Source organism: Strix aluco, chromosome 4 (genome assembly GCF_031877795.1).
Source record: "Strix aluco isolate bStrAlu1 chromosome 4, bStrAlu1.hap1, whole genome shotgun sequence".
Lineage (NCBI taxonomy): Eukaryota > Metazoa > Chordata > Aves > Strigiformes > Strigidae > Strix > Strix aluco.
The window spans coordinates 108,926,585-108,953,328 of NC_133934.1; the positions used below are offsets into that span (position 1 = coordinate 108,926,585).

General features: G+C 38.4%; 1 protein-coding gene across 3 annotated transcripts in view; it reads left to right on the plus strand.

The window, feature by feature from the left end:
- The window catches only part of TSHR (thyroid stimulating hormone receptor), a 68,570-nt gene that overhangs the window by 12,766 nt on the left and 29,060 nt on the right, over positions 1-26,744 (plus strand). The window contains exons 2-4 of one of the 3 annotated variants that reach the window (XM_074824862.1): positions 10,833-10,904; positions 18,155-18,229; positions 26,446-26,520. In XM_074824862.1, coding sequence (XP_074680963.1) covers positions 10,833-10,904; positions 18,155-18,229; positions 26,446-26,520 — 222 coding nt within the window. The remainder of the gene's footprint in view (positions 1-10,832; positions 10,905-18,154; positions 18,230-26,445; positions 26,521-26,744) is intronic. The other 2 variants (XM_074824863.1, XM_074824864.1) reach the window with 2 other exon arrangements.

Below are 26,744 nucleotides of genomic sequence, written 5' to 3' on the forward strand. Positions count from 1 at the left end.
AGGCCTCAGTGCCTTCTGTGCACTGGTTGGGTTTTTTTCATCTGCTGTCAGGCCTCCCAGGTCACTTTGCCTTGTAGTAAAGCCTGAGGAAATGGAGTCTTACCTGCAGTAGAAGATAGACTAAAGAAACACTAAAGTGTATTGGACTTACAAAAATCTATGGGACCAAATGGGAGGCACCTAAGGGTGATGAGGGAGCTGGTCGATGTCACTGTGAGGCCACTCTATCACCTTTGAAAGGTCATGGTGACCAAGGGAGGTTGATGTCTGAAAAAGGCAAACATCATGCACATCTTCCGTTAAGGCAAAAAGGAGGATCTGGTGAAACACAGGCTGGTGGCTGCTAGTTAGTTATTTTTTGTAGGCAAGTCATTCTGTACCTTTGAACATACTTTTGCAGGTGCTATATACACGACCAGTGGCAAAACATTTTTCTTTATTCTGTTCTATATTCCTTTCTTAATAATTGCTAACATTCAGTTTGCCTTTTTGACCTCTGCTGAGCAGCTGGCAGCAATTATAGGCACTTAGTGGTCCTCTGCTTAGAAACAATAGTAGCCAGCAATTACAGCCTGTTCTTACTCTCTTTCTCTGTAGGAAGTGCACCTCTTCAGACTGCTGTTTTCTGAAATTTCACAGTCCCGTTGGAACTTTCTTTGCAGTCGTTTATAGACCCTTAGCTTGGTATTTCAGAAACACAGCCTCTATCATATGCGGAGTATGTGCTCCTCTAGTGCAGATGGAGCCAGGGGGTGGGCTGTTTGGAAGGGTGTCTGGCAAAGGCACCACATACTGCCAGGTAGATTTGCCCAGAATTAGTTAACCAGAATAAATCATTAGGATCTTTCAAGAACATTTAGGTGTGAGCTGAGACTGATAAGACCTTTAGAATCAATCATACTGAAAGTATGCCAGTGTTTTTAGGAAAGTATTATTTTTATTAGTAGTTGTCAGAAAAATACCTAGACATGAAATATTCTTTCACCCATGGGACTCTCTCTTGGATACCAGGGCTAAGGGGCAAAACCAGAAGAGAAATCTGCACTATTTCTACAGAAAAATAGAAGATTGCAATGCTAACGACATTAAACAGGGAAATCTAGCAATCCACTGAAAGGTATAGAAGAAAGAAATAAAAGGAGTAAGAGGCAGAAGAGATCAGAGCAGAGACAATCTCTTTATGGTCTGTCTTACTACCTGTGGCTGAAAGACAGCATGAAAAGTTTTCATATTGTGCCATAGAGGTAGTTCAACTCTTTCCTGAATGATACATAATTATACAGTTAACATGCTAGGTTATAGTGATAGGCTTCATTTCAGTTACCTCTACTGGGTCTTCAATCTACATTTATCTCTATCTCCTTATCTGTGAGAGGAAAATAGCTCAAACTTTCTGTGTTGTGTGACACAACACTTCTTAAAGATTGCCATTTAAAACATTGGGTTTTGTCAAATGGGGATATACTAGAGGTAATTGTTGTATGGTTTGGTACCTTTGTTTTTATTTCAAAACAAGTTGAAAATATTTCTGTAGAATTGCTCTATAATGCTTTCTTTGGATCCAGACAGATCACACTCACTTTCTTGAGATCAAAAGACAACTAGTATTATTTCAGCATGTGTCAGCAGCTCATTATCTATGCTGAGGTTTAAACTGTAATGAATTTACTGTAGGTGTTATCATTGCTTCTGCCTGAGTCAGTAGCATTGGATTTTGCAAAATTCTGGGTATCATTGTTTCCCATTGCCTTGGATAAGGTATTAGGGCACTGTCTGTATTGCAGAATCTTGAACAGAATTGAAGTTGTTTGCCACAAAATGGACCATTTGCAAATGGGACCATTTTAATTCTTGAGTAAAACAAGATACTTTTTCTATTCTCTAAAATTTTGGCTACTGTTTAAGAGACACCTAAGTGTGGCTAACAAGCTGCTATACTATTAGCAGCTTCACAACTATATCAGTTAGTTTTTTCGAGGTTCTTAAATATGTTTCCTGTGAACATGAGAATGTGCAAGGGCTAAGCCCAGCAGAATACAAAGGCATGTTTGAAATTTTTGAGGAACTGAGATTGTACTGCATACAACCCATCCCTGTTTTGGCAGATCAGTGTTTGACAATAGTCTATCTACATGTGAAATTATTCCATCACAGCTGATGATGAAGGTAGATTTTTTTAAACCACTTCCTGAAATGGTCCAATTTTCCAAATATAATCACCTTTTTTAGACTGTTTTGAGATTCTGTAAACCCATGTTATGAAAAATATCAAACATTTATTGATTTTGCAAATACATAAAAAGCCTTTTTAACTGATACCAACAGAAAACATACTTTTTGCAAAATACACTGTAAACAATTGCTTAGTAGTTACAGTATTTTGTAATATTTAAGCTTTTTCTTTCCTTTTCCAGTTATATCAGTAAGCTCTCTCAATTCAGGAGAAGGCTGTTGTGTGCTTCTGAAGTGTAATGGGTTGGAAATCTAATGTCAAAAAAAACAATGTAATGAAAACTGAGTGCAGTAGCAATTCAAGATTCAGTGGGCTGTAACACTTACAGAATCAGTCTTTTAAACAACTGTCAAAATACTCTTCTAAAATAGAGGCTTGTAGCTCTGGTGTAAAACACTTTTTTGTTATTAAGGTGGTCATAACTAGTCATGTCCCCAGACAAGGAAAAGATACAAATTAGTTTCTACTGCCATATCACCAGTGTCTTTTATGACAATGTGTGGTTTTCTCATTTAAGTGAACCTTTTCTTATCATCTACAGAAGAACTACTTGCAGTCCCTCTGCTTTTCTGTTGAGCAAGCTATGTGTGTAGTTAAAGCATACTGAAGTAAGGCTTGCTTCTACTGGGAATGGGAATGGCTTTCTGGGTTGTGCTTGTACAGTTCCCAGTGCTGGCTGGGTTTCAGTGCCATGACACAAGAATTTTGTTACAAATGTACAAGAAATGCTACTGATACAATGACTGGTAAGCAATGAAAAAAATTGTATCCAGTGTTCAAAAAATAATATTTTGATCTTCAGTAGTCTCTCTGGTCCCATACTGTCACTCTTGCCTGTTTTTCATCTGGTCACTTCAGTGGGTTGTTTTGTGTGTGTACAATAAAGCAGTGCATATTTTGTAAATAACTCCAAGAACGCTTAGAACAGTTTTTTCTATGACTCAGCATTGTGGTTATGAACAAATAATTTCACTTTAACATTTCACTTTAACTGAGAGGATAACACTAGTTTCTTGGAGCGAGTGTATGTCAACATGCAGGATTTTGTATGTCAACAGCAGGATTACAGAAGTAATACCATGCTTTTTCAAGCAAAATATGTAGGTAAATATAATAACATGCATGAGGTTTGAAAGGAAATTTTAAAAGTACACTTTTTTGTAAAATGCAGTATTTTGGAAGCATTTTATGTTGCAGCATGTGCATAAAATTATTTAAATGATTACCTGAAAGACAACTGATAACATATTTTAAGGGATTTGGTAAGTATAATGGTGTTTGGTAGAAAAGTAATTAATTATTTTAAGAAAGCTCAAATCTGGTTTTGGCTTCAGAAATAGTTAAATACTTTTACAAATTAAAACAACTCAGTGTTGTTTGGAAAATTAACTAATTGCAATGAAAACTCTTTTTTTTAAAGTGTAGGCATTTCTTATGATAACCTACAGAATATTCAGGTATTGCCAAAGGTCAAGGAACAATCTTCCAGTTGTGAGAAATGTGGCCAATGAACAGGCTGCATGTCTGTGTTTGATATTTGCATGTGATGTCTCATCATGGATTTGACTTCTACTCTCTGTATTTGATGAGAAACAGCAGTTATACACTGGGTTTGCTGGTACCCTGTGTACCACAAAGTGTATTAACAATTTTCTTTGAGGAATGTGAGCGATATCTGAAACTGATATGAAATGAAAATTTCAAAGGTAGTTCCCAGTTTTGTTCAGAACTCATTTTATGGGTATGTTTGTAGGGCTTGGAAACATATTTCCCAAAACAAAAAAGTTACTTATTTTTAGAGGTGGGGTTTTTTTAGTTCAATATTTCACTTAGTAATTTGGCGGCTTTTCACTTTAGTGTCGATTCAATTTTGCCTTGAATAAGGAGAAAATATTTAAAACAGTTGACCTATAATAGTCTTAATGTTTATACATCAAGGCAAACATCAATGGAGAAAATAATTTGTATCCTTCAAATGTTAAACAGAAAGGCTTTAAAAAGACATTACCACTATGCAGGGCAGTTGTGTATGACATTTAGAGAAAACAGTTTTAATTTGTTGTAAGTTGAAGTGTGACTTGTCACCATTTAAATCCCAATATTTTCCTTTAGATTCTTTAAACTATATTGGCCTTTGCTGCTTTTTCTGAGATAATATTTTGTATTTGAAAAACAAATTTGGAAAACAGAGGGCAAGTGATTTAGTGACATATCCAGTTCAGGATTTTACTGAGTCACATATTTAAAATGCAACTTTAAAATTAGGAGTTATCTCTTGCCATTTCTTGGGCTATACAACTGTGTCATTGTAAGGGTATTATTTTAATTAAATCTTCCACAGAAATTTACAAATGCATATTTAAGTGTTATCTTCATTGTGATCATCTTATTCTGACCCCCTAGAAATACTTCTTGCTATTTGCATTTTGTATGGCCACCTTTCTTTAGCATTGAAATGTATGCTAAGCAAAACATTAAGCCACTATCTATTTTTGTATTTGTTTTTTCTTTAGATTTTAGTGGTACTGATTTTGTTTTTACCTTCTCAGCCAGTGTCTTTCAGCAGTTCTCTGTATTAGTGATGTTCCTCACAGGATCCTTCCTTACCTTTTTTTTTTGCAGTTCTCAGTATCTCAACTGTTTGGGGTTAAATACCTCTGCCTTGTAGGTATTTAAATGGCATACTTTCTTCAGCACTAACAGTTCTGAAAATCTATTAAAGACACTAGCTGGTTTGCTGGTAATTAGCTGTTTTGCTGGTAAATGGAAGGCAACATTCAGTAGAGCCAGTGTCTCCTGTAAAGTCTTCATTTTTTACTCAAATTCAGCAAGAAGCAGTGGGTGATCACAAATTGAGCAAGAATAAGCTCCAGCATTATGGATTGGTGTTTTCTGTTTGTGATATGTTAGCAAGTAACCAAACTGAATTCTTGCCTGTCAGTCTGACAGTGTCCATATGCACCTCAGTACGTAGGAAGAGGATATGTTATAATGCACCAAGAACTTACTTTCAATACAGCATTGTCCAAATGCCGACCTGCACGCTTTCATTTTGAAACGCTCTAGTATTTCTTTAATTTCTTAGGGTTAGGCAAGTTTTGACATATGCTTTGTGTTATTCTTTTGGACTTCTGGTTAATTGTGGGAAAGTAGCTATGTAGTCTTCTAGCAAATTCAGAAGTGATTTTCTACTTTTAGAGTTAGCTTGCTGTGCTTGTCTTTCCCTCGCTCCTACCACGTTGGTAATACTAGCATTAGACACTAGGTGGTAATCGTCTTCTGGTAAGCTCAGCATGCATTTCGTTATGTGAAATGCCTTTTTATAGCTATTTTTGCACCACTGAAAGACTACAGTGCATTTATTTCAGAATAATTTTTTAAAGTAATATTTTTAAATTTGTTTAGTTTGTGTTGAGTTTAGTTGAATATAAAAAACCAGAAGTTAATAGTTGTTTACCTGGTCATTATCTTAGCTGTCATAGTTATTCTCCTATATAAAAGCTGAAAGGTCATTGTTATAACTTCCTCAGAAAGATTAAATTAGTATGTAAAATTTCTTACTTTGTTTCACATATGGTCAATTTCTTTTCCCTGTCTTTGTGGAGAATAGTTCATTAAAATACTTGTAGATATTGTTGCCATGATTCAAATTATAAATCATGTAATTTTAATCTGAAATTCTTTGGATGGTCCCCATTTATTATGCTTTGTAGAGAGACATTTAAATAATGTTTTAAAATGAAGAGACCAAGTATGTAAAATATATATTTACTTCCCTAATATATCTTACTGAAGTAATATCACAGATACTCCTGAGGATGTTTTTAAAATCATGCATATATGGTTAGACATATATTTATATATTAATATAAAAATGTGAAACTGTTCATATTTGAGGAGAATGTTGGTTTCACTTGGGTTTTTCACTGACTATTTGCCTTCAACTCCTGCTAAAAGATAATGCCCTCTCAGTGCTGGCATGGTCAACTAGATGCTTTTTGCTTCCTTATTTAGGGCTTTGAAGTGGCTGCAGAGATTACTGCGGACAGGCTGCAATTGAGCGAGAAGGGTTTCCTTCTCTGCTGTTTACTGGAGCATGAGGTCAGGTCCCTTGTTACAGACGATTTCTGCGAGCCTGGTCACAGCAGTGGTCTGTGAGAAGGGATGATGCAACCATCGAGATCCAAGGAGTAGATTCAAAGTCCAAGAGATAGTAAAGGGGAAGAACCATCAAGCCTTGAATTCATCCAAGAGAAGAGACTAGTTTTCCAAATTGTATGTGAGGTGGAGTTCTTTAGTAGGCTGTTATGCACTGAAATCATCAAGTGTAAAGAAAAAGTGTAAGACTCTGGGATAAAATCTAGTGTATATAATAATTGGTACTTTAAACTAAGTGCTGCATACTTTATATAGCTTTCTTCCCAAAGCAGATTTAGGAAATCTAATGCAGCATGAATGTTGAAATAATCTAATAGACATTGGAATAAATAGCTTAAGTGAACGGTTTAATATTTATAGCTAGGCAAATGTATCCATTTGCATTACAATATGTATTTTCGGGGGGGGGGGGATGGGGGGTGTAATTGCTTGGTGAAATAAAGGAGCTTGAAAACCAGGGGTTCTTTTTTGTTTGAGGGATTCAGACATGCAAAGTTTAAAAGTATTTTAAAAATCATTCTGTGTTGTTATATTATGCAGAGCAATCACACAAGTTACCTGTAAGAGTTTGTGGAAAGAGTGTGTCTGCTCTCCTAAGATTATCTGATCAATGACTTTGTCAAATGGAATACTAAGGAAAAGGGAGGCAATAAATAAAGCATCCAGAGATACAGAGCTCACAGAAAAACAAGAATGACAAGAATGGCAAAATAACAAGAAACCAACCTGGTCAGTCACACTAACTGATGGGCTATCAAGAAACTTCAGGCATCACTTCAAAGAGACACCAACCTGGACTGCAACTGATAAGGATGCAGACCTGGGGGCCTGGATTAGGTCGGGGGATTGGTGGAATTATGCATACTGATGAGGCAATGTGCAGGGGAAGGGAATCACAGGGAACAAAGGAAGAAAAAATAGAAACAGGTGTAAAAGGGGTTGTTTACATAAGAAATGGGGCTGGTCAGTATGTTTGACCAGCCCTGTGCCTGATCACTGCAGTCTGTACTACCTTCTTACTAAATCCTCATAACACATCTATTATGCGTAGTCACAGTTGAAGTTATATTAGATTTTGCTGAAACACAACATTTACATATAATATGAAGGTCATATTTATATATGGTATGAACCTTAATGAAAAGAAAGCATAGGTGAAATCAGAGGAGGGGAAGGAAGACAGCAAATAAAAGGCTCAGTTTACTGGAATTGATGTCAAAGCTCTGCAAAACTGCTGCTGTTAAGATGGAGGAAAACCAGAAAGGGGAAAAAAGGAAAACTCCCACAAGTAATCATTACAGTGTGTCTGTTTAGAAATGTTTAACACCCACCACCTGTACATTTCATAGGATTAATTAAGAATGAACTGGGATAAGAGTTCTTTAACACTGAACCCTGCAATGCTTACAGAGCTCCCTGTGCCCAGTTGCTTGCATATATAAGTACAGAGGAGTGGCTGTGGGGGATCATGCCAAAGCTCCATCTGTCCCAGTCTCCTGCCTGCAGCTGTGACCAGTAAAGTATGCCCCATGAAGAGTATATGAGTAAGACAAACATGCAGTGACACTGTCCTGGAATACTCTCCCAATAATAGTTTGTGGTTCATGCACTTTCTGAACGTGAGAATCTGTATTTTGTATGCCCAGATGCGTTTTTATTCCATTAATCTGTCCAGTCACTTTAGAATCTTTACCATTTCTTCTGGTACTGTTCTGTCAGAAAAGGCTGAAAGGAATGTGTTTCACTTTTCCATCACCCTGACCAGTTTACCAATATAAGTCACTGTTGATTTAATTTCATATTAATCTACTGGGCTGTACATGAAGAAGACCTAAGAAGTGAACACCCAAAGTGTCCAGCCACTTCTGCCAACATCTAGCAAATGAACAAGGTCTGACTATGCCAGTTAAATCTACCATCAGAGTCCTCATGCAGTTGTGCCCATCTCTGCAACACTGCAGCTAAGCGTTTAGCTTCTTCATTTAGCGCACTGTTCTGGTTTTTTTTTCTGCTCTGAGAACTCAGGTGATAGACATGGCTGTTTAGCCTGATCTGGGCTTGGTATAGGGGACCAGAGAATGTCAGGGAGAAGTAGTCATGGTCAGTGTTGTTCAGAGAAGGAATGCTCCCTCCCACCAATCTCTCACAGGTGACAGATAGGAAGGACACCTTTCTGCTGCTGCCCTGTCTTGATGAACAGTCTCATGCTTGGGAAACAAACCAACACCCAAGAAGCCCACAACAGACCCCAAACTCTTGACAGGCTTGTAGCTAAATGCAGTTGTAAAAATCTTTTTAAAAGGCCAGTGCTTTTTATAAATGTGTTTAGTGTAAGGTGTTAGATAATATATTACATATGCCTTCAGGCTATTGTAAGAACATCAGCATTGAGTCAGGATTCATCAGCAATGAGAAATAAAGCTTCCAAGTTATTTACCCAGTAAGGCAGAGAGCAATAGAAATGATTTATCCTTAGATTTCCGCGTACTCTGTCACAACTATGTCTGTAAGTTCTCACTCTAATAGTATTTTGGCTACATAGTGCACACTCTTAGTGCTAGTTATCAGATGAATAGGTTGATTGAAGTGGATGTATACGTCTCCTACATTTTCCCCTGGTGTTTTTTTTGCTCTAACACAAGACAGTAATAGAAATGAAACAGTCAACTGCAAGTAGGCAGAGGCTGTGGCAGTTACATGTACACACAGATTGCCTGTAGCTCTCAAATGGAAAATCCCTTGATGTTTCTAGGTGCTCGGTACTTCTGATATTCACTAATTTTAAATGTTTGAAAATGGTCACATGTAAGAAATGAAATGCCTATCAAAGATTTCAGTTTAACCTCCTTATACACTGAAAACTGACTTTTGTAAGTCATAGGCCAGATTCTATTCTTGTACATATGTGCAGTGGAAAGAGAACAACAATTATAAACAGTTTTATTTGAATTTTGATGTAACTCCTCGGTACTAGTCTTTCTCTAACTGTATTTAACATTCAAAGAAAAAAATCAGCTACGCTTCAATTCTGACTTAAATGCACAAGTGGAAGTGAGGAACTCCTGGCTTCTGAGGTGTAATTATGGCTTTGCTTAACATTAAAATAGAGGGCTGTTAAATGGATAGTCAAGAACTGTAATCCGTATGAAGAGTTAGTAGTGCTTCATATGTAAGAGCAAAACTTTTCTCCTATTTTTCTAATTTTGATTTATTAGTGGAATATTTTTGTGAAATTATTTTTTACTTCTATTATTATTACTTTTACCTTGTGTCGTGGTTTAACCCCAGCCATCAGCTAAGCAACCACGCAGTCACTCACACACCCCCAGTAGGATGGGGTGGGGGGGTAAAAAATCTTAACATTTTGACTCAGGATAGAAGTTTTAAGAATTTCTACAGATATTTTTATTTCTTGTATGCAAGTTCCAGAAGCTTGATAAATCTTAAGGTGATTTTTGTCTGTGTAAATCAAATATAATTATTGTGATCAGATACTTCACATTATGAAACAGAAAACAGAATTAGTAAATCATTTTAATTTGTTTATTTCTTTTCTATTGAACTGTTCTTAAACAGCAGCTATGGGAAAAGTTTATCATTTGTTCTTGATTATTCTTCAGACTATTCATTGACTATAAATTATGTAAGTGTATTCCAGGTATACTGGAAAACTAAAGACTAGTTCATCCAGCAATTACAGGTTGTAACTGTAAGTTTAACAGACATTATAGACTAATTTTCCAAAGCATTTCCTCCTTTTTTGGAGGAGTCAGCCTGCTAGAGATTCATTGTGTTAATAACTTGACTGTTGATAAGTATCTCCCTTAGATATTGCCTGTTTTTCTGAAACCTCCTGCAGATGGGTAAGATACATAATTATATTCTCTCCTGAAGTGCAGCTTTAATTGGGCTGAAGCTAAAAAATAACAATGTACATGCCATCCCCACATCAGAGGTTTAGGGAGGAAGAATGTTATATTTATTAAAATGTATATGGAGAATTCTGTGGAGGTAGTATGCAATTGTTCTAATTCAATTTTGGCTGGTATACTTGAATTTCTTGCTTGGAATAAGACATGGCATATCTTTGTGGAGCCTGAAATGATTAAAAGAATGCTTATACCCTTAATACTTTGTTTACTTCAATGGGCAAATATGTTTGCTGGTTATGCTCTGGAGTTTTAGAAGGCCCATCAATCACCACTGAATGCTGAGTTCCTAGGAGAGACAATGCAGAAGGCTGTATTTTAGATTGAGGGAGCACACCAAGCAAACCAAGCCACATAATGAAACAGGAATAGAAATAAGGTAAAGATGGAAATGTTGGGAAAAGGGAAGATAAGAATAGAAATACTGAAGCAGAGATGGAGCTGTGTAGGACTTTTTAATGTTAACTGGTACTTACCAATGGGTATTAACTGCCAAACTTTTATTTCTATAGGAGGTTTATGGAGACTCATCTAAGAACAATTCCAAGTGACGCTTTTTCCAATCTCCCCAACATCTCTAGGATGTAAGTTCTGTTTCTGATATTATACTTTTAGCTCTTTTATTCAAAAATCACTTTCCTTCTCCAAAATTCTGTCTTTGTGTGTAAAATCTTCTGAAAGTAAAATATTCTTGTACCTTTGCTACCTTACCACTTACATTTTAGAACTGCAGGTAATCATCACATTGTTTATATATAACCTGAACCAGCTATAAGAAGGCATACTAGGCATTTTTGGATAAAAGCACAACTTTATTGAAGTAGATGTGATAAATAAGGCTATAAAACTTTTTTGTTTTTTTGCAGTTCACAAAATATGAGAAATGGTTTCATTCATAACAAATGAACATATCCTATTGCTGGTCCTGGCTAAAAATTTGTTGCCAGCTCCCAGCATGATTTGTAACTCATTTCACTGGAGACCCTGTGGCATTTCTAGACTAGGGATGGACTTGCACCAAAGCTTTACTATTTGTGTAATGTGAGAGGGACTTCCATTGTGTAAACAGATGCATGGATACAATCCGTAAATGCACAACCAGCAGCCTCTACCTATTTGCCTCACATTTGTCCCATTGAAAGTGGCTACCCTTGCACTGCACTGCTCATTGATGTCAGCAGTCTTGAGATGAAGTTGTCCCAGCTTTTCTCCTTCTTCTTGCTGGTTGGCTCACTGTGTTGGGTTTGTGTGTGGCGAGGAGGGCTACAGAGGTGACTCCTGGGAGAAGCTTCTAGAAACTCCCCTGGCTCCAAGTCAGACCCACTTCTGGCCAAGGCTGAGCCAATTAGTGATGTTTAAGAAGGGGAACCTGAGACGAAGAGTGGTTGTGAGGGTGAAACCTCTGCAAACACTGAGGTCAGTTGAAGAAGAGGAGGAGGAGGGCGGAGGTGTGCTGGAGCAGACTCCCCTGCAGCCTGTGGTGAGAGGGCAGGCTGTACTGCAGCCCATGGAGGTCAACAGTGGAGTAGATGCTGACCTGCAGCCCGTGGAGCAGATGGCTGTACCCGAAGAAGGCCAGAACTCTGAGGGAAGCTTGCGCTGGAGCAGTTTGGAGGACTGCAACACGTGGGAAGGACCCACTCTGGAGCAGTTTGTGAAGAGCTGCAGCCCATGTGAAGGACTCACGTTGAAGAAAGCTCGTGGAGGACTGTCTCCTGTGAGAGGAACCCCACGCTGGAGCAGAGGAAGAGTGTGAGGAGTCCTCCCCCTGAGAAGGAAGGAACGGCAGAGACAACGGGTGATGAACTGACCACAACCTCCACCCCTGCCCCCCTGTGCTGCTGGAAGGAAGGAGGCAGAGAAATCAGGAGCAAAACTTAGCCCAGGAAGAAGGGAGGCATGGGGGGAGGGTGTTTTTAAGGTGTGGCTGTATTTCTCACTGTCCTACTCTGTTTGACTGGTAAATTAGTGGTGGTGGTGGTGTTCAAATTAAATTGATGTTCTTTCTTCCATAATGGAGTCTGTCTTTTGCCCGTGAGTATAATGGGTGAAACATCCCTGCCTGTCCTTGTCTCAATCCCGGAGCCTTTTGTTGTATTTTCTCCTCCACATCCCTGCAGGAGGAGTGAGTGAGAGACTGCGTGGTGCTCAGTTTCCCTCTGGGCTTGAACCATGACACCCATAATCTATCATCCTGTGCATGGCTATTTGATTAAGGGAACTTCTCTTCCATCTCCCAATTCATTCCCTAGAATGAGGGAGTCACGTAATTTAGAAGGGACCTCAGGAGGCCTCTAAACCATCACCTGCTCAAAGTTGAGCCAAATATAAGGTCCAACCAGATTGCTCTGGGCTTTATCCAGCCTGGTGTTCAGCTTTGTCTGTGTCCACTGTTAACTAAATAAACCACTTCATTCAGCAAGAGGCCCACATTTTTCTTGTTCAGCATTTTCTTACTAATGTAGCAACGGGAGATCTTCTTGTTTCAACTCCAGCTGAGCTTTGGCTGAATGGCTGAGATGGACTACTGTTTAAGAATTCATGAAACAGTATTTTGAGGGGACATGGAGGTCTGCCTAATTATATTTTATAATTTCATCCAGATGTATTGAAGTAATGACTTTCTAAAATTCTTATAAGTAATTCTTCTTGAATGTCTGCATGCTCCCTCATTTACCATCTCAGTTTAATCAGATAGATCGTGTACTGTTGGGGGTGGGGGTGGGGAGGTGGGATGTCCCTCATATGATGTATAGTATCATATATAAACCTGATAAACTTTATCAAATATTATTAAATTTTTATTAAAATTTTATTAAATGTAGAAGGATGTCAACTCTTCTGTGGCTTTGTGACACATAATCCATTGCTTAGATGCTTTTCAGATTTTAAAATTATCACATTGTAATATTTATGAATTTGTAAAACCACAGGTGTTCATCTGAAGAATTCAGTGAACCCTTCTCTAAAGATGCCTAGCCTCCAAAAACTTCTAGTGGCCAAAAGGCTGTTACACCAAATCTTCCTAACTGCCATGTCAGCAGAGGTCAGGAGGGGGTATTCACACTGCCTGTCTGTAGATCCCTTGGTGACCTTGTAGGTTAAGGACACTTAGCCACCTAGTCACTCTCCATGGGCATTACTGAGACAATGACAATCTTTTGCCTATGCTGTTTGGTAGTAACACTCTGTTGCATGCTTTGATCATATTTCAGTTGAAGAGGAAGGTCAACATTACAATGAACTTATGGCCTTGAATGAGATGAATAGGTGCTTTTGACACATCTCAAGATAATATGTTGGCATCCATGTCAGTTTATTTGGTTCGTGATTTCAAGGCTACCTGGGAAAACAAATGTCAACATCTCCCCCAAATTATTCTTTAAAGAAAATATCTGAATATGTGTTACTTTCCCCCTACTCCACATTTATGTGTAGAAAAATAGCATAAATACAGTTGAATATAGCCGTAACCTACTTAAAATCATGATCGGATGTGGTAGTGTTACACTCTCCTGCTGTGTAATGCCTTCTGGATTACCACATTTCTCTTGTTAATTTTAAAAAGCCTGTGAAGACTAGACAGTGGTTTAACTTTCAATAGTGTCAATGCCCTTCTGGATTTTTCTTATAGCATTACTACTACTACTACAAATCATGAACTCCCACCTTCTTGATATAAATTTTGGGTTAAGGAACCAGTACCCGTATTTTAACTGCTCTAGTGTGTATGTCTTGGCCTCTAATGTACCATTTGCCTCTCCCAGCCCAGAATTTCCAACAGTAATGAAAATTACCAGATCATTCCTTGCTTTGTAAATTCATCTAGAAAATGTTCTGAAGTTTCAGTAGGGTGATAGAGACTGTGTTTACTGTTCCACTTTGTTTTGCTGTGTGGTTTCTACTATATAATTTCCACAAATAAACCTTTTTTTCCTCTGTACTGAATAGAAAATTTAGTTGTCCTCTTTATGAACCTTGTTTAAACAAAAATTTTAGAACTACTGTTTCTCTTACATGAATGCATATCTATGTACTCTTGATAGCCAGAAGTAGAGATTGTTTCCCTGTGCTGCTTTGTCACAGGAATGAAATAAAAAGCAATTCAATGAAATGCTCAAGTGCAAAGGTAATTCCTGTCAGAAATGCATCAGTGCACTGAAAAGAAAAAAAAAAAAAAGGCTTTATAAGGTATGCAGATGCAAGAGAAATATCTGGTTTACATCCTTCAAGTTGCAAATACATTAGATCTTGATAGAAGGGCTTCACCTGGTATTTCCTACTGACTTAAGACAGGTTGAACATTCAGTATTTTTAAGGTCAAGGATAAGGAACCTTTTTCCCAGGCTCAGAATGATGCTTTGGGGTCACATTCATGAATACCTCACACCTGACCTGTAGCTCTCTGAGCAGTTTTCTCCCCAGCTTCTCCATGCAAAGTGGCATCCCCGCATTGTGCAGCAGCCCCTCTGTGCACTGTTTTCCTCTGTGCAACACAGTGCCTTTTCACACTGGTGCACACTGCTGTCCCACAGCCAGTGCCACCACACAACTCCCTGCACCTAGTGCGCATCCGCGCTGCAGTGCTCCCACACCTCCCCTCTCCCCTGTGCTAGCCCAACTCAGGGCTTCGATTGCCTTAGATGCTCCTGGTTTTCCTCTTGTGAAATACCCCATATGTCACAGAGTTGCCCTCCATCAGCAGCAGAGAACAAAGGCAGCCAGTGGGCAGCAGTACAGCAACACAGGGGATGTTGAGGCTGGAAAGAAGTGAAGAAAGGTAGAGAGAGGGAGAAGGAAGAAAATAAGGGCAGGGAGAGGGCCTTATGGCTACTGCCACGTGACAATCCGTTTTAAATCCTGCGTTCTCAGGCTCTTTCTGAATGGGCAATGGTGATTAAAGCGTTATCTTCAAACAGACTTTCTCCGAAGCTGTGCATTTGTTGTTTAAGCTATGACTGTACCCGTGATGGGTGTTGAAGGCATTTTGAAATCCTGCAGATCAAACACAGCTGGTAGGGAGAGGAGGTGCTAAATTGTAACACACCTTCAAAACAGGAATTTAAAGAGCTTTCCCTCTTCTTCTGATGCGACTCCTCCCAGTTCTGATAGCTATGATTTTTATTTCTTGCATTTAATGTGTTGTAGTATGTGTTCATTAGCCAGAGCCCAAAGGTTTTTGGAGGCACTCTCAACACTTGGAAGCAAATGTTTATGCACCATTAATGTATGTTTCTGTTTGACATTCCTGTCAGAGGAGATTTTGAATGTGTTTGTGTGGGTTTTGAGTGTTTATCTAGGTGACACTAAAGCAAATAAAACTACTCATTTCCCTCTGGTTTAATTAATGTAGACAAATACAGCTGCTTATGAAGCAGAAAAGTGTAGGTCAACATGCAAAGAAAATAAGCTGTTTCCTTCCCACTTCTGTCCCACAGTGGAAAGATATAAAACTGTAACTCAATCAGCTCCAAGCCAGGCAGTATAGTGAATGCAACATGCAGCATGGTGGGAAGGGAGATGGTGGCTGTAGGGGTGAGGGAGGGGAGGAGGCATCCCTGTTGCTGCTCTTCTGCCTCTTCTCGTATGTGAGAGAAAAGCACTTGCCTGCCTGATATAAGGTGACCCATTTTGATCATGGCGCACACAAAAAGTACTCTCTAATTCCTAGTCCCAGCATGAGGATGCAATGTTTGTTCATGTTTAATTTCATTTTCTGTCAAGCTCATCTATATATAGCTGTTTCCTACATAGAATAACTTTTTTTTTTTTAATGTGCTACTGGCATAACCTATGTTTTGGTATTTTAAAATGTAGGGTCTGTTAAAATTGAATAATTAATTTTCTTTTACTGAAGCTTCAATTTCCTGGGCAATAGACATTTATTGCTTACAGGAAAACAAAATTAAAGCATCTCACATAAACATCTAACTCTGCAATACTCAGTCACAGAGGTACAGACTGGAAATACTTTCTTCATTGTATTCCTCTTTTACTACCTTCCTTCCTTTTGGAAGAGGCAAGTAGATTTGTAAAAGCAATATTACTGTAGAAAAAGATCTGTTGGTCATACAACCTCTACTAGTTACTTTTCTGGTATGTTTTCAAACACTGTTGAATTCATCTCCAAAGTGACCAATAAAAGTAAATCTCATAAAACTCTTGGAAGAGTTAAAATTAGTTCAGGTAATATGCTTTTAGCTCCAGTCTGGAGAGGACATAAATTCCCTTGGAACAGTTAGTGGTATTAGTCATCCGCTGATTGTTAGAGCATGCGCTGGTCACAATGTATTCTTTCAAATTTTTTAAAACATTTTAAATATTTTTTAATATCCATTGAAAGATATAAAGATTTATCTTCTTTAAAATTTCCACAAAAAATAAAAATATGATCCATAATTGATTGTATTAAAAAGCCCTCCTGGGTTAAATGATCATATTTTAATTTGTTATTTACTATTATTACTTTTAACACTGTCATTGGAAAAAAATGAAATAATGTTTAAAATCTTCCCTGTTTTGTTTAAGGAACAGAACACAATTAGAATTGATGTAAAATACCAACTGGATATTTCTTAAGCATGATTCTAGGTCTTTGCAGGTCTACTGATTAAAAAAGAGGAAAGGCATATGATACAGTCTCCTTATTATTACATTTTATTTGATTTTAACATCTAAAATTGATGTCTAAGACCCTTCTAGTCAATTTAATTTTGTGCATTTAAAACAATGATCAAGTTGCTCAGGGTATGTGTAACCATGTAGAATATTAAAAACTGAGTCAGTAACTTTGATCAAGAGTATCTAAAGATAGTACTTAAATATTCTAATATTAATAATAAAGAATATACAAGGCATTCCAATTATATTAAAAGATCTATAGGTTAGAAATATGATATAAAATATAATTAGAAAAGTAAATAAAATACAGGAATACATCTTTTAAATGCTATTCCAGCATTAATAAATGTTAAAACTAAGAGATATTTTGAAAGACAGAAGCAGGTAACTTAACCCAGATAGCAGTAAGTCAGTTAGTTACTTTGAAAATCAGCACTAGTTAGTTGTATTGCAACTTTATTCACACTTCAAAGCCTTTAACAGTAGTTCCAGTATTATCATCCTCCTAATGATGGTGGAGAGACTCTACAGAGCTCACGCTCTCATCACGCTCAGTAGATCACTAGCAGTACAAATGCTACTCAGTCTAAACTGTGTGCAAATATTTCTTAAGTTTGCTGTGTGGTGTTGAGTCTGACCCACATTGCTCCTTACATCCTTTACAACATTCACTGTATGGTTAGAGTTTCCCTCTAAATTCATGTTACACCAAGTTTTTTTCCTCAGCAATATCAAAGCATCAGTTGCTCTGATGTTCTGTTTCTCTCTAGAGAAATTGCAACAGTTGTTGCAGTGATGGCCCAAGGACCATCTTTGTTTCTTTCCTTCCTTTTTAATTCTTCAATATAGAGAAATATGCTAATTTACCTGCAGGCTACATCCTCTTAGAGAACTCCAAGGTGATCTTAAGTGGGGAAAAGGGAAGAAATATGATTCTGAAATGTGAAATATGGATGTTTGCTTTCATTGCTTAATAGCACTACTGTGTTTTTTTGATTTAACTGTATACTGCAGTGTAGTTTGCATCTAAGGCACCAGTCAAAATCAAAATCCTGTTAAAAGTTCCTCCCTCAGACCCTGTCTGTGTGTCTGGCAGTGTCATGGCAGCTGGATGAGAAAAAAAATGAGAGGAAAAATAAAGTGGCATGACGGGCAGTAGCCATGACTTGCCAAGGTCTGAGACTTGTTTCTTTTTCTGTTTGCTCGTGTTTAGCTACATCTCCATAGATGAAACACTTCAGAGTTTGGAGGCCCATTCCTTCAACAGTTTAAGTAAAGTCACTCATATGTAAGTACTGTAATTAAATAAATGAATATGGTGATAAAATAAATTTGGGGATGTGTGGAAAAAACATACATGTTGATGTTTGAGTTGTCATTCTTGTCTCCTTTGTAGCTAAATATTCTTTTTCCCATTTCCTTTCTCTCTAATGTGGATTCAGTCTCTTTTTTGGCTTGTGCTTTCTTTCCCTTCATCTTTTTGGTTCCCTTGCTCTTCTGTATCCTTCCATGAAGTGTAAGAAACCATAGCAAAAAATATGTGGGACTATATTGTGAGCTTGATGGCAAGTTGAAATAAACTGGCAACTAAGAATTACTTCTGTCAAATTACTGAAGGTAAGTGTGAAACAGTAATATAAGCACCAGGAATAAAGTAAAACAGAGTAAAATGGCACTAGCAGCAGACGTGAAGAATCATAAGTAATCATTCTGGATGTGCGCTAGTAAAATGAAGAGGGTTTATCTGGTTATTAAACGGAATGAGAATGTTATGGACAAAGACTCGTGAGAAGTGTTTTTATACCTTTTTGTTCTGACCAGTCCTCACCAAATGATGCACTAGGGCAGTTACAAAAGGCACTCATTCTTGTGATGTGCTCTGTAGCACTGCCTAATTTGCATTACTTTCTACTATCTAAAGGATTGGAGAGGATTATGAGTAGAAGCCTTTTCTCTTGTCCTCCTCCAGTCTCTAACCACCCCTAAAGCACATTTCTATTCCTACCTGGGAGGACAGCCAGTGCCTCTTGCCATAAGTATGTCTCTGTCACGGCCCCCCCTGAAGTCAGGCCAGAGCACACCAGCAAGGTCTGAAATCTGCATTATCACACCCGTGCCGGATCCCAGGTCTGGATGTGCTGTCCATGACTGGAAAGCTGCAGGCCTGGGCAGGAATCAGCAGAGCTCACGGGTACCTACACTCACATCACCTATGGTGCAGGCTGGAGGGCAGGCAGGGTGGGGAGGTGCTTTCCTGATCTGCTATATAAGGGTTGTGGGAATGTGAGACCCCTTATATTTCTCATAAGGCACTACCAAAAAAGAAACTGTACAAAGATATACAAGATATACTTTTTTTTTTTTTTCTGTGCAAGAGCCAAAAGTACTACTCAGGACAAGACACTAGAACTCTACTCACAAAAGCTATAGGCAAACCCCAAACCTTTGCAGATATCCCACTAAGAAGGGCTACCTCTACCACTCAAAAGTGCTTACCAAGTTTTTAAAATCTGTTTGGAAGTAAGGCACATGTATTATTTAATCAGGGAGTATCCAGGCATCTGGCAAATTAGGCAGCTGAATATAAGCTGTAAAAGAAAGCAATTTATAAATCTGACCTTTTTTCTGAATTGCTTCCAGAACTCCTCTGATTTGTTAACACTTACTGTTGTTGGGTTTGATTTACTTTCCAAACAACAAGATTATTCAGGGACAAATGTATATGTTGTGCTATGCATTTGTTTAAAGTTCTCCACTTGCATAGTATTTTCAAAGTATTATTGCTAAAATAATACTGGGTAAAGATTATCATAGGGTATTTTAAAGGAGGTTGAAGTTACTCTAATGGTCATTTCTCAGTGTTTCATATTCACAGGTTGTTTTTCATGGACTTTTCATAAAGTGCAGTTTTATGTAAATAATCTTTTTACCCTAATTTAAACTTATACTCACAGTTTCATTTTAAAAACATTTTTTTTTAAACATAAGAACTTCTTAGGGGAAAATTTAGTGTTTGTGGAAAGGAAGAACTAATTGCCTTGGCTTGAATCAAGTGTTATGTGAATAGGCATCCTGTGTTCTTCATCATTCCTGTCTGCCAAGCCTGTTACTGTGCTTCAGATTTGATCTTCAGCATTCTGTTTTCTTGGTCCTTATTCAGTTCATGCACCTCTGTCCTGACTTTCTGTTCCTTCCAGACCCCAGTTCTCTTTAAGCATAGGTCATATTTTTATGAACCTGTGCCTGTCAAGTGCCGAGCAACTTCTGCAAACTAAGGATACTGATCACCTGCCATATTTTACTGAGCCAGATCTCATTTTCATTGTAATTAATGGCAAAATTCCCACTCTATGAAGACGAAAATCAGGTCCAAGACTTTGTGCTTTTTTTTTTTCCCCAATTGTGTTAAATTGGTCTCACAATGGTTTCTTGTTCCTTCTTTTTGTCTTTACTTTTTTTTAAGTATGTCTGTGAGACAAACTTAACATGTTTACAAATTCAGAACTGTCTCTCCCATACAATGGCATAAGTGTTTATTTTTTTCTAGATATAATTGTGAAAATGTCTAATTAGCAGTCAGTGTTTCTGTGTAGTTGTCTTACTAGTAGAGCTGTAGCTTGGTAGCATTACACTGAATAAAAAGCTTTTGTAATTAGTTTCTCAGGAAAACATTCCTGTAGAAGGAACCCCAGAAAAATTCACTCTTTCTTTTCCCCTTCTCTCTGTCTCTGCTCACTCTCCTCTGATCTCTCCTCCTCACTCCAAAAGCTCTTTTCTCTTATACAACCACATGAAAAGCCCTCTCAGCATTTGGGAACAGTGCCAAAGGTTATGGTTCAAGTGGCTTGTTCTCTTATATGTGACACCATTTGGATAGCTGGTGGGAGACTGCTCTCCATCTCTGCAGTGAGCTGTGGTGAGCTGGAGCCAAGGGCCAGGGCAGCTCCACCAGCACTGGGCCAGCGCTGCACTTTTCCTGGACAGCTCATGGAGCCAGGTCGTGGGATATGGCACTGCAGAAAGGAGAGGTGGTTTGATGGAAATATCTGAGAAGCAACTGGAGAGGGAGATTGAAGAGATCTGGGGGGACTGCTGTATACCTGCAGTGAATTTCAGGGCACTGGGACGAGTGCTGTGCAGAAAAAAACCTTGTTAAAAGCTGTAGTCTGGAGGTAGGGAATAGACTGTTGGGAGCTCGAGCCAGCAGTGCAAAGGCTTGACAAGTGCATGCAGATGAAATTACATGGATAGTTTGGCTGTAGGTGGACAATAAAACATGGAAGTATATATATCAAGTGAGAGAAGCCAAGGAAGCTATAGGCAAAGTAAGTCTAAGAAGGTAGAGAGGGGTCTCAAGTTATTACAAGAGAAAAAAAGGGCTGATTTAAAACGTTTCAGAACTGCTGATCTGGATATCCTAAGTCTTCATTGGTGTCTCAGCATAACACGATTATATTGAGACTCTATGGCCGGATTTGCAATTTATGGATTCTGGTCTTGAACAAACTCAAGGTCGTGTCAATATTGCAAGGCAGGTATGAAAGATGTTTCAAATGAAATTTAGAAGCCACTTAAATATGCAAAAGTTTGTGCTTTTCTTTAATGTTACTAAATTCATATAGGATGTTAAGTAGCTTATTAATCTTTCTAGAAGTTATCTCATGAATTTATGTCTCGATTAATTCATTAGACTAATATTTGAATAGTTCTTATTAATCATTTCATCTTTAGATTAATTTGGATTTGGAACTAAATATTTATATCTTTGTAACAGAACTAAGTTCATAGTTATTTGTAAGTCTTGACACAGGACTTTATATCAGTAAGTGACTTTCTCTGCACATCTGCAACTTCATTCCCAGAAGATCTCTGAATTGTTACATTGCTGTTGGGTGCAGAATTTAAGCACTGTATGCTGAGATTAATTTGTATTTATAGAGTCTGTCAAAGTTCCATTTCAAAAGTGACTTAAAATCAGCTCTCATAGACACTTAGATACCTGGTAACTAGACTACTAGACATTTTTAAGTATATTCTTTGTCTTTATCTGCATTTTAGGCAGCTAAAGCTAATAGTTTTCCTAGAGCTCCTTTTCAAAGGAAACTAACTTTCTAAATCAGTGGGTTTCAATCTTTTCAATTCACTAATTCAGAAAAGCTTGCTGACAAAAGGGCAAACCCTGTCTAATGAATCTATCAATAATCAACTTGCTTTTCCTAGTTTTTTTGATCCTTTGGAAGTAATTCTTATACCACAGCACTCTTGATTACAATTTGGAAATTATTATCATATAACATTTAGGTAACTGTGAGTATATTACTCATGACTGATTAAAAGAAATTGTGAAATCCAGTTTGTTTATCACTATCCTGTTAACTGATGAGATCAGAACTATTCAAGTACCTTTTCTCCTTAGGGGCTTAACTTCATAGGCTCTAATATTGATGGAGCTATTGACACCCTTTAAATCTGTGATTTTAGGGGGGGATTCCTTCCAGTACTCTTGAGATAATGATGTTTGAGTGTGCAAAACAAGGACAGCAGCACAGTTCATGAATGGAACCGAATTTGAAGATCTTTCTCTTTTTCATGCATATGAAATGAGAGGCCACATATTCAGCCAGTCAAGTGCAAGAGGCACATTAGAAGTAGGGAAATTTGGATTTTTCTCCTGATTTTTTTCTTAAGCATAGCATTCACTTTGGTCAAATCACCTTTTACCTTTTTATATCTCTCTCATCTTCTTTCTCATCTCTTTTGACTCAACACTTCTAAGCAACTGGCTGTCTGCTGTTAATTTCTGTAGTACCTGCCACAATGGGCCGTTTTCTTCCTTTTGGGCTTAAGAAACCTCTGTAATACAAAGTATAGGATGAAATGCAAATATAAATACAGTATATATTAAAACATAAGTCTTTCCTAATCACAGCATTACCAATTCAAGGAAATCAAACAGCAGGGACATAAACCTTTCCCCAGTGTTCAGTTGAATCATATTGATTTCCTCATTCATATTATTTAAGTTTTTCTCTGATTACTGTGCCAACTGTCTCATCTGGCAATTTTAAATCTTTTATTCCCAGATTAATTAGTTTTTCTTTTGCCTTTGTTAAACAGCACATGTCCTCTCATGGCCCAGTTACTTAATAAATCAAAATCTGATTGAATCTCATTGCATTATTTTGTGCTTTCAATTTTAGTACCATCTGCAGATTTTGAATTCTTACTTTCAGTACCCTCATCCAAATCATTTATGCAGAATACTATGAATAGCAAATAGCAAAAACGTGATGAGTCTATGGTACTCCAATGCACTACCCATTTTCCAGGCAGAAGGTTGATCTGAACACTGTCTTTCCCTGGAATATGTTTGGTCCACAACAAAAGAATATCTGGCCAGGAAGCTCATGAGTCCAGCATTTTAAATGTAGTCAGTGATGGAAAAAACATGTCAGTTAAAGTTTATGGACAAAATTCCACTGTTGGGAGTGTGATAGCTACATAACTAACAAAATAATTTGAGAGAAGCAAGAGACTGACACTGAGATTTCTTTTAAATACAGAAACCATACTGTTCAAATTAGCTAACAGACATGAATATTTGAATACAGCACTGTGAATATAGCAGTAGTATAGCTATTAATTACATCAGTTTAACACACAAGTAAAAGGTGAATCCTTGTCTCCCTGCAATGCTGGAGTAAACAGAGTAAAAACCAAAGACTTGAAAGGTTGGAACAGAACTGTGTTGTCAGTACAACAGTATATAGAGAGGCTGAAGTCTTGGTACCTGTATCTACATACTGATTTATCTACTGTCTTATGTCTCTTTTCCCACTTTTATTTCTCAGAGAACTTGGCTGGGTTGATTTTATCCTGTAAACATTATTCCAGTGGCAGAGGTATCCTTAAAACTGAACTTCCTGATACCTATATTGTGTAGGTTACTTGGCACTGTTAGGGCATGGTAAATTAAATACTACTGGTTTCTTCCCATCAAGTCTCTGCCCAGTAGCACCACTTTTTGGACTGACTTCAGACCAGAACATCACCCACAAAACCTGCACCACCATGCCATCTATACCTGTCATCTTCATCAAATTTCTCTATATAAGTAGCAAGAAGTGCTTCCCCCAGCCCACTGCTCCACAGCTAGTCTCAGGAGGAAGACAGGCACTTTTCTTTCTATATAAGAAAGGCTGAGAATTGTTCCCGCAGAGTAATAGACCAGTGTCTGGAGCTGGTTTAGGGTAAAGAAACAGAAGCAAACATGCAAAAAGGGCTGTCCCCTTCTGGCAACAGTAACGAGGCCAGGCAAGGAAAAGTGTGCATGTGATGGGGGTGGGTATGGCTGGGTTCTTTCATAGGAGATTAAAATTTGGTAGGTCTACTGAGTCTAGACAGGGAATTTTGGCACAGTCTGATTGGTGCAGCCAGACTGCCGACTGTTGTTAGAAGAGAAAGAAATCTGCTGAAAAAAAAAAAAAAGAGGAATGACAAAGATTGAGGAAAACTGCATTAAGGGCAGAGAAAACATTTCAGAAAAATGAGGCAGAGTCGTGATGCCAGGCAATGATCATGATGGCTGGAGGGGCAACAGCCTCACCAACACACCTACTTCAGAAAGCACCCAGCATGGCCATTGTCATGATCAGTGTCAGGCTGGTTCTTCAACATGTGCAGCCTAAAAAGCCACCTGCAGACCAAGCTGTCACGCAGGTAGAAGTATTTAAAGACATAACTGTGGACAGAAAATGTAAGGAATGAAGTCTGTTATATTTTGCATCAGTATAAAGCAAAGACATACACTATCCTCTATACTGCTGGACATGGCTATACAGTGAATGGTGTCTCCATTTAACATCTCAGAAGGGAGTTAATTTAAGTGACCTGAGCTATCTTTTGGATTTACTGATGAGTTCTGTATAAGTGACAGGAAAAAAAATACAAAATACTGTTAGAGACAAGAAGGAAGTAACAAAAAAAATAGGACATAAAATTATAAGCTAAATAGATGGTTATAAATTGATAGGATAATTATACAAAAATCACAGAATCATCTAGGTTGGAAAAGACCTTGAAGATCATCTAGTCCAACCATTAACCTAACACTGACAGTTCCCAACTACACCATATCCCTAAGTGCTATGTCAATGTGACTCTTAAACACCTCCAGGGATGGGGACTCCACCACTGCCCTGGGCAGCCCATTCCAACGCCTAACAACCCGTTCTGTAAAGAAATGCTTCCTAATATCCAGTCTAAACCTTCCCTGGCACAACTTGAGGCCATTACCTCTTGCCCTATCGCTTGTTACTTGGTTAAAGAGACTCATCCCCAGCTCTCTGCAACCTCCTTTCAGGTAGTTGTAGAGGGCGATGAGGTCTCCCCTCAGCCTCCTCTTCTCCAGACTAAACAACCCCAGTTCCCTCAGCCGCTCCTCGTACGACATGTGCTCCAGACCCTTCACCAGCTTCGTTGCCCTTCTCTGGACACGGTCGAGTAATTCAATGTCCTTTTTGTAGTGAGGGGCCCAAAACTGAACACAGTAATCAAGGTGCGGCCTCACCAGTGCCAAGTACAGGGGTAAGATCACTTCCCTGTCCCTGCTGGCCACACTATTTCTGATACAAGCCAGGACACCATTGGCCTTCTTGGCCACCTGGGCACACTGCTGGCTCATGTTCAGCCGGCTGTCAATCAACACCCCCAGGTCCCTCTCTGACTGGCAGCTCTCCAGCCACTCCTCCCCCAGCCTGTAGCGCTGCTGGGGGTTGTTGTGGCCGAAGTGCAGCACCCGGCATTTGGCCTTATTGAAACTCCTACAGTTGGCCTTGGCCCATCGCTCCAGCCTGTCCAGGTCTCTCTGCAGAGCCTCCCTACCCTCGAGCAGATCAACACTCTCACCCAACTTGGTGTCATCTGCAAACTTACTGAGGGTGCACTCGATCCCCTCGTCTAGATCATCAATAAAGATGTTAAACAGGAGTGGCCCCAAAACCGAGCCCTGGGGGACACCACTCGTGACCGGCCTCCAACCGGATTTAACTCCGTTCACCACAACTCTCTGGGCCCGGCCATCCAGCCAGTTTTTTACCCAGCAAAGCATGTGCCCATCAGTACTGAAAGTTTTGTTTAACTTTTCTTCTTTTTAGTCAACTTTACAGACACAAAACTCTCACCATGTTCAAAGTAATAGCCATTACCACAGGCTATTGCTCTGATTTTAGGACCATGCAGACAAAGGATCCATAATCAAATCTCAGGTGCTTCTTCCACCATTGCTTAAACTAGCCAGTCTCCAGGACTGCATCTATCCAGATTATAACTCATCATTTTAAGATTGCTCAGAATGCATAGCAGTCTTGAGCTAGTGCTAGCTAATACAAAAGCTCATTGCAGGAACTGGATCCCCAAAATTTCATTTTAACATTGCTGATTTCTGTTATGATAAATAATTAAATATTAATGATCGATGTAGTAATGTTCCTCCTTTTTTTACAGTGAAATTCGAAATCTTAGAAACTTGGATTACATAGATCCAGATGCCTTTAAGAACCTCCCACTTTTGAAATACCTGTAAGTATTTAGCACCTGTAACAAGTTGGCACTTATGACTCTTTACACTATAGCAGTTTTGTTTCTTTGCATTTCATTTTGGAACTGATTGCAATGTTTTTCCCTGTTGCTCTATTTTAATGTCAGAAAGCCAGCTAGAGTAGAGGTTGAAACTTTGACTACTTTTGCGAGAAAGGAAAACATGTTCACAAATTCATCAGTAATTTTGCTATTATTCTTATCCA